We start from the raw sequence: 9,268 nt of genomic DNA on the forward strand, positions 1-9,268 counted from the left end.
ACAGAATTTTTCTAAGAACAACAGTCAGTCAAAAAAAGTTTGATCAATGACCACAAACAAATTTGTTAAAAGTACTTGAAAATGATATTTATGTATACATAACTCACATAATTAAATTAAGACTGCCAACTTACCTAGTAATATTATTATACACATATTTAAATTATGGTTTTTAATTTGATACATAACGCATGTATAAATTGTTAAATGTCATACAATAATTAATTTTAGTAGTATGTTTTCAAAATATAATATAAAAAAGTCGGCAAAAAAATTAAAAAAATTGATATTGACACTAATACAATATATTATCCAAGTATATACATATATATATAAAGTTATAATCATTATAATTAAATAGTTATACCCCATGAATAAATTGTACAATTTGTTAAGGGTTGCGAAACTACCAAAGAATTGAACTGATTAAATATTTGCATTGATTTTTAAACAATTTTGTAATATTTCTTGAACTGTTTTTTCAACTTGTTGAGCAAATAATTTATTCGCTACAGCTACATCTGATCGTTCATCAAAAATATCTGGTTTGGGAACTCGTCTCATTCTCAACTTTTGCTCTTCAGTTTCTTCATTCTCTTGAGCTGCAGAAGGCAGTAAAAATATATCTGAGCGAACTGATGTAACTGACACACACATGCGACCCAACTGATTCAGAAACATAATGCAGTCTTCACTAAGGGTAGGAAATATTTGGCATATCCTAACCAGAGCAGGAAGAGTAGGCATATAAAGTTCTCGACGATCCTCCTGTGTTAACACTAAAACAATTGTAATTTTTGTTTAGTATTCGACGGTCAGTAGATATACAAGACAAAGAATTGATTGAAGTAGTTACCTGATAGAAAAGTATACATTGTACTAACAGCTAAACGTGCTAAACTCAACGATTTTGGCAAAGGGTACTGTTGTGCAATATTCGAAATAAGATCGATTGCAAAAATTTGCTTTTGAAAATCTGGTTGACTTAAAAGCTCTGCAATAAAATCCAAACAAATGTGCATCGATGGTATTCCTACGCAGGTTACTGGCAGTAGTTCTCTTGGATAACCCTATATAGCAAAATAAAAATGGTTCGTGAGCCTTTAAGACCCGTTAAGCTACTCAATGATAAAATTATTACAAATGAAAAATACCTGAAAATGTACTAATTTTGCTAATGGTGGATCAGATATAAACATTTGATGTAAAAATGAGCATACTACACTTCGCACTTCTCGTAGGGTCATCATACTTGAAAATGATTTCTACAAAAAACACAGTTACTTAAATTAAGTATTGTATTAAGGAATAATACATTATGTTAAAATTTAAACACTTCAAATAAACTAACCCCATCGTCTTCAGTTTCTAAGCAAGCTTCTAACAATAATTGGACGGCAGCGCTATCTTGAGCCGCAGTCAAAACATTTTTATATTCTTCTCGAGTACTAGCTTGAGCTAAAACACCAGCTGCAAATAATTTTTGATTTACCAAACGAGACAAATGGCTTCTGGATGCTGCTAAAGATGATTGTAATACATGGATAACAATACTGAGAACAGTTGGACACCTTAAGGTAAACATTCAACAACAAAAAAGGTGAGTAATTATAATTAAATAAAGTTCAGTGTTTTATTCAATGTCTTTTATTTACCTATATACTCTGGAATCACATTGTAAGACTTGTAAGGGATCTTGCATTAAATTTTCTTCTTTCAAAGCACTTACACTATTGTTATGTTGTAAAGCTTTGATTGTAAGAGCCCAAAGGCTACGAGGTAAAACTGTGTTTAGTCTTAACCAAACTGTTTTGTATAGTTCTAAATAATAAAAAAAAAGAAAATGTCGTTATATATACCAATACATATTACATAATATAGTATATGGTTTTTACCTTGAATATATCTAGACACATTTGAATCTAATGTATAAGGCAAAAATTTTAAAATAGTAGCTGCAAATGGCCAAATTTTAATTGGTAGAGTAGCACATAGTCTTTTCAAAACTACACCTGCCCTATCAGGACGCTCGACCATCATATTTAAACCTAAAAATTAAAAATACAAAAATAGATATTAAAAAAAAATTTTTTTTAAACTCAGACAAACCGTTTTCAATCATTTCTTCTGTAATGTTTTTAGCTTTAAGTTGTAACACAAATTGAATATCTGATGATGTATCCTCCATCCAGTCTTCTACTAGAGATAAATGGGGACAGTGTGTGGCTAAAAGTCTCAACAACGTAGAAAACAAACTCGAATAAGGAAGTTCTTTTTCTGCTTGTTGCACAATATATCTGATTGGAATATTGGCTAAAAACTCAGTCTTATAACGATAGAGGCCTGTTAACTGTGATCTGTTTGGTTGAGCAGCCATTGATATGCTGGTTTCCTCATACAATAGTATATAGTACAATACTAATAGATGTGCAGTAAAAGACTCATTTTCGGTTTGCTCGAATACTTTATCTCCAAAAACGTTTGCAATTTCTCCTTCTGTTAATGGCTGATTTACAGCTAATTCTTGAGTTGATTTATTCGGCAATATGAGGATAGACGTAACATATGCTTCGATCAGTGATGGCAACAAAGGATGTAACGGGGGAACACTTGCACAGATCTGACTACAACATTTACATTAACATTAATTAGTATAATTTCTTTTTGAATGATTATTTTTAAACAAAAATGCTATCACGCTTGATAAGACATACTTGTAAATCCACGTTTTAATATTAACGCGGTGTTTTGCAAATGTTTGACTCTTCAGTAATTGCAAGACACAATGAATTGGTAAAAATCCCGTCATATTAGCATTTAAATTTGGAGTAACCGGTATATTTACACTTCTTGATGCGACCACCTGAAAATAAAAAACAATGATTAAAACATATCTAAAGAAAAAAAAACAGATATTAATACATACTTGTTCTGGAAATACATCTTGGGTAAATATTTGCTTCATTTTGCCCATTGTGCTTTGTCGTATGTTGATTCTCATGCCCAATGTAATACACATATGATCACATATCCATGTTAATTGGTTACTATGAAAATGTATAGCCATCAGCAATAGCATTTCCCCAAAACTAGCAGTTGTGTCAGTTGGTCTAAGAATTTGTAAATAATATTAAAAAAGAAAGTTTTAGTACAATATTATATTCTTTTTATTAATATTTATTAAGGATCCCAGTGCTGAAAATTGAAAATTCATACAGTTTTTTAATTTGCATAACATTTTGTTAATAGGTTTTATCAATTTTTTTTGTTCAACTGTTATTTAAAAATCTAAGTGCTACACCCACCACCTGTATTAAGTCTTTCTACTCTTTAGAACAAAAAAAAGAATTAGCATAATTTGATAACTGTACGAGACGTTTTCACTTTTGCTGTAATGCCTAATTTTGAGCCAAAAAACACAGCAGCATCGGGATCCTTAAGTTAACTGTTAAAACCATTACTTTCTGAAAAATGGTGATTCACTACCAGCCAACCGTTTTAACCATTGCACACATTTCGCTTCATTTTCAGTATTTGCCAACAGAGTATTACAACAAATCATTGTACACAGAGCAATTGTAACAAACCTTACGCCTTCAGGGGTAGAAGGTGGATAGCAAGTGGCTAAGTTCACAAGGGAAGTAATTTCATCATCTTGAAATCTGTGATACATTTCAATAGATATACATGTTTTATGAATGAACCAGTCATTTGTTATTTAAAATTTTTTCAACATTTTAACATACTTAATACCAGCAATTCCTTTTAAAGCACAGTACAGACGAAGCAAAACACTAGCCTGACCAACATATACATTTGGTAACTTGTCTTCTTTAACATTTCTCAATAAGATTTGTAATTGTAAAAGTAGTTCATCTCGCATGGTTTGAATAACGGTATTTGCAGAACAATCTTTTATTCTCTGTCAATATATGAAAATTATTAGTCATATAATATTAATAAAAATTAAATATCTTATGACAAATACATAAAAATAACTTTATGATATAATAAATACTTTATGCCGTAGAAATTGAGAAAACCAGCTTCTTGCTGGTTGGTCATCACCGAGTAATAAACCCGATACAAATGTTACTAAATCGTTTTTGTTTGAGCTTTGAGAACTTTCCAAAAATGAAATATCAGAAATTTTATTGTCTAGTGTCAACATAATAGTTAAAGCTGGCATTTTACTTAGTTCAACCTAATTAAACATAATTCTATGAATTAATATGTGGTCATTTTTGTTTATTATAGGCAGACATTAAAGTCATACTTACACATTTTGCACGAACTACATGAGCACCGGGTGGATACATTGCACATAATTGAATTAAAACTTCCATACGAATACGACTACCACCATTTTCTTCTTCATGTTTTTCTGAATTTTGTATCAGATTAGTACAAACTGAAAAAATATATGGTTATTTAATAACATTTAAAAAATAATTGAAACTAAAATAACAGTTTTTCAATTTATTAACTATACCATCATGAAAACAGTCTGGAAAATTGGCTACGATCCAACAAATAAAAGTGGATCCATGTTTAACATGTAGCAATACTTCTGCTATATCTTGAACAGTAAGAATTGCTGGAAGTTCGGAGAGAGCAATATTTAATACATCACAGACTTCTGGAATATATACTGGATGATCAAATAAATCAGACTGTTTTGTATAAAACTCTGAATTTAATGAAGTCATGTTTAGCGTATTATGTTGTTTTTCACGATGCTCTTGAATCTAAATAATTTATATTTACATTTATAAGTGGTTTATTGTTATTTTCTGTACTGTCATACTTGTACCTGAGAAGAAATATAAAGTATTTCATTAAGAACAAGTCTTAAACGCCGGGTAGAGTCACTCCTTTCAAATTCTAGAGATAAAGGGTTTTGTAATGAATGTATAAGAACACTGTCGGTTTGTGTGCTTCCAAATTTTTGTCTACAATTTCAGCATAAATTATTAAGTTTTTATTTTCCATGTCTAGTTAAAAATCAAATATAATTATACCTGAGTAATTGCTCTTTTTTAACTTCTATTTCTAAAGTGTGAAAATCGATTGACAGAAGAGCAACAATAGAATTAACAAGTTCTATGCCAGATAACAGAGTAAGGATATCTTTTTTGCCATCAATATAGTTAGCCATATTATCTGCAGATGATATAAGACTCATCCTGACTAAGCAAGGGAGAACGGGTCGAATATCTTTAGCCGACAGCTTGCATAGTTCTTGTATATTGACATCAAATAGTGCTTGGAAAACTTTGGGAGACACATTTAAATTAACTGACATGGCTACTGACACTAAGCACTTTTATTTAAGTTAAATATTGTGAAAATAATACATTATTAAAAAAGTTGAGTGTAATTTACTACCTATATAATACAAAAAAAAAGTGTATTCAATAAAATAGTTAAAATGAAATATTTTGTAGAATGAAATTTGTTTCTCAAAATAAAAATATCAAAACAAACATATCATATGAGACAGCCTGACAAGTGACAATATGAATTGTGATAAGACGGCGGCATTGGCTGGCATTTGCTATCATAAAAAGTTAAACATTTTGAAGAGGATGCACTGTTATTGAATACAATCAGCTTTTATTATCATTAACAATGATAAAATCTTCTCGAATCACGAGCACAGCTGCAGAGTGCAGATTAAGCTTAATCATTTCAATGGTTCGTGATTGAATTTAATTAAAGTGTTATTTTTATTGTTTGTTAATTGTTGTCTGTTGATATTTGATAAATACTTTTTAAAATATACATTTATGGCCGCTGTTCTTTTTATTTATTCAAATGTATACCTATGAACCTAAATTGTTTCTAGAAATTACGTTTTACATACTGTAATAACACTAATATGAAACAAGTTATACGTAAAACTGCATTAATGTAAGTACTATAGTATTTTACTTTCTTAATACGTTGGTAATATACATATACATTTTTTTTGTTAAATGTAAATGTCTACTTTTATTTATTTGAAGGCTATTTTCTCTGTCATATTCCTAGTAATCAAAACATTAATATTTCAGCACTATATTTTTTTGTATAAGTAATTTATTTTTTAATATAAAATTAAAAACTGGTTCTATCATTATTATGCATTATGCAAAGGTAATTAGTGTAAATTATGGATTTATTACAATTTTTAGTATTATAAGTAATTAAATTTGTCTAAAAATCAAATGAGATAATTTAAAATACCTTCAATCCAAAACTAATACAATACCTATTGCTTCACAATTACCCCAGTTAACCAATATACATTAAAATAAAAATCATATCATACATTTTTTTGAAAATCACTAGGTCACAATTAAAAACAAATGTAAAATTTGTACCTGTGTCCAGTTATGACTAAAAAATCAAGTAAAATTCAGTTTATAATAAAATGTTAATAATTATGTTTGAATAATATTTTTTTATGTAGGTAAACACACGTCAAATTATTTGTATCAAGTATGATTGTTGGAAGTAATTTAAAATGTGTTAATATTTTGTTGTTATTTGTAGATAGAGTAACAATGAACAACTATACTGAAGATGGAGATATCTGCTGGTATCATGGAAAGATATCCAGGGATACAGCTGAAGTTATTTTATTTGACCATGGTACTAATGAAGACGGTTTATTTTTGGTCCGAGAAAGTAATTCCGCATCCGGAGATTATGTCCTTTGTGTTTTACAAAACTGTGAAGTAGTTCATTATCAAATTAGACGTCATGGTGAAGATGCTTTTTTTTCTATTGATGAACAAAATATAATGCATGGATTAGAAACTTTGATTGAATATTACACTAAAGTTAATGATCCAAGTTTAGGAGTACAACTTACAAAACCTGTTATCAAAGACCCTCCGCCTCATGACACCAGAAGACATGGACGTACTAATCTTTTACACAGAGCAATTAGTCAAGCTAATTGCAAAGTTGTTACAGAGTTGTTGAAATGTGGATATAGAAACTTGGAGGCAAAGAATCAAGAAGGTCAAACTGCATTACATCTGGCAAGTCAAATGGGCCATGATCAAATTGTTGAAAAGCTTATATCATGCGGTGCAAATGTAAACTGCAGAGATACTGAAGGCTATACACCTTTACATTTTGCCTGCCAAAATAATTTATTGAATACTGTCAAAACCTTATTAACAGTAGGTGGGGCCAATATTCAGTTAAGAAATTCCTCAACTGGATGGGTAGCTTTACATGAAGCTGCTAGTAGAGGTCATATAGAGATTGTGACTTTATTGTTATCTATGAATGCTCCATCAAAGCCCCGTACATATGATGATCTCTTACCTTCAGATCTGGCTCATGATAATGGCCATAGTGAAGTTGAACGCTTATTAAAGGAATACATTCCACTCATGCCGACTTCACGAAGAGATAAATGGTATCATGGAAAGCTTGATCGCAATGAAGCTACTACAATACTAAAAAATAAAGGTATTGATGGTATTTTTTTAGTAAGAATGAACAGACAAAATGGCTATGTTTTATCGATGATGTGTAGTGATCAGTGTTATCATTTTAAAATACAAGACAGAGACAAGTATTATTTCATTGATAATGGACCATATCTAGATTCTTTGGAACATCTAATACAACACTATACGCTCTTTCCTGATGGATTACCAAACAAATTGGAAGTCCCTGTTATTCCAGATGTAATACCTCCTCTACCAAAAGGATTTCCATGTAAAACGATAAAAAAGCCTAAATCCAAACAGACAGATTTCCAAGACAATATTTTAAGAGATAATTTGATTTTAGATGAAGTTATAGGAGAGGGTGAATTTGGATCAGTGTACAAGGGAGTTTACCAAAATCGAGACGGTCATGAAGAGAAAGTTGCTATAAAAATGTTACGTTACGATATGTCATCAGCTAATAAGTCTGAATTTATACGCGAAGCACAAGTTATGATGAGTTTAAATCACGAATGTGTTATTAAACTCATCGGTATTTGTGAAGGACCACCTTTATTGATGGTGCAAGAACTCATTGCCTTGGGATCTATGTTGACATATATTATAGCACATCCAGAGCTTATAAGTCCTAATTATGAGTTAAAAATGTGGGCCGCTCAGATAGCATCTGGTATGTCTTATTTAGAACAAAAACGGTTTGTGCACAGGGATTTGGCAGCAAGGAATATACTTTTAGCAGATAGACATCAAGCAAAAATAAGTGATTTTGGTTTGTCACGTACATTAAACGTTGATAAGGATTATTATAGAGCATCACACGGTGGACGATGGCCAATTAAATGGTATGCACCAGAGTCTTGTAATTATGGAACATTTTCTAGTGCTAGTGATGTGTGGAGTTACGGTGTTACTTTATGGGAGATGTTCTCGTATGGACAACAGCCCTATGGTGATATGAAAGGTGTAGATGTAATTGGTATATTAGAAAAAGGAGAAAGATTACAAAGAACTTCTAGGTGTCCAGTCGAAGTTTATAAAACAATGGAAATGTGTTGGGCTTATAATTCTAAAGAACGACCCACATTTAGTCAGCTATCAAAATTATTTGCTTCAGATTCCGATTATGAAAATTTCAAGGATTTTATTAAACTTTAAAGTTTTCTGTGATTTGATATACATACAAGTTTTTTTCCTATTAGCTGTAGTTTAAAAATATAATGTTAAGAAAATAAATTATTTTATTAAATACAACTAATAACTCAAATACATTTATAAAAAACGATCAGAAACTATTTTTAAATTTTCTTTGTTCTAAGGAATTGTAAAATGTATTATTTATAAATGTTTTCTTTAAAAAATACATTTATTTGTTGTATATTAATTTTATATATTATAACAAAACAAACATACTCTAAAGGAACAATGTACTAAATGCAATAAATTATTATGTACTTCTTCAAAATTTGTTTGTAATATTATTTACATAGAGAAAATGTATTTTATTTTATACTTCAAAATGTATTCCATGTATTGATGATTTTTATTAATATTTTGTAAGACATTAACTATTATTTACTTTTTTAGTGAGAAATGGACAACAATTATTTAAATGATTATTAATATAAAGTAATTTTTAAGTTTATGCCAACAAAATTATTTTTAATATGTTTTAAATGAATTTATCGTTATTGTATTATTTTATTGTCCTATAATTTGTTACCTTTTATAATATTTTAACATGTATTAAGTAATCAGTATCATATACTGTTTTTGCTCAATCAAATATTTTTTATTAAATGTAACACTTATATCTT

At 29.7% G+C, this 9,268-nt stretch overlaps 2 protein-coding genes across 2 annotated transcripts; one reads left to right on the forward strand and one right to left on the reverse strand.

The window, feature by feature from the left end:
* Positions 1-289: 289 nt before the first annotated feature.
* LOC126838174 (integrator complex subunit 2) lies at positions 290-5,490 on the reverse strand. Its single transcript, XM_050572348.1, has 16 exons — positions 5,022-5,490; positions 4,814-4,952; positions 4,493-4,748; positions 4,281-4,411; positions 4,019-4,204; positions 3,747-3,922; positions 3,462-3,662; positions 2,927-3,110; positions 2,715-2,863; positions 2,110-2,624; positions 1,896-2,048; positions 1,656-1,821; positions 1,352-1,571; positions 1,155-1,265; positions 857-1,070; positions 290-779 (listed from the first exon to the last, which is right to left on the reverse strand). The coding sequence occupies exons 1-16, from the start codon at positions 5,303-5,305 to the stop codon at positions 427-429; spliced, it is 3,438 nt and encodes a 1,145-aa protein (XP_050428305.1). The 5' UTR covers positions 5,306-5,490; the 3' UTR covers positions 290-426.
* Positions 5,491-5,661: 171 nt separating this feature from the next.
* LOC126838175 (tyrosine-protein kinase Shark) lies at positions 5,662-8,792 on the forward strand. The gene is made up of 2 exons (XM_050572349.1): positions 5,662-5,913; positions 6,538-8,792. The coding sequence occupies exon 2, from the start codon at positions 6,549-6,551 to the stop codon at positions 8,607-8,609; it is 2,061 nt and encodes a 686-aa protein (XP_050428306.1). The 5' UTR covers positions 5,662-5,913; positions 6,538-6,548; the 3' UTR covers positions 8,610-8,792.
* The last annotated feature ends 476 nt before the right edge of the window (positions 8,793-9,268 follow it).

This window comes from Adelges cooleyi, unplaced genomic scaffold (assembly GCF_023614345.1).
Source record: "Adelges cooleyi isolate 19-005CV unplaced genomic scaffold, UGA_ACOO_1.1 ACOO_flye_CR_arks_rails_tigmint_CR_PRNA_30, whole genome shotgun sequence".
Taxonomy (NCBI): Eukaryota; Metazoa; Arthropoda; class Insecta; order Hemiptera; family Adelgidae; genus Adelges; species Adelges cooleyi.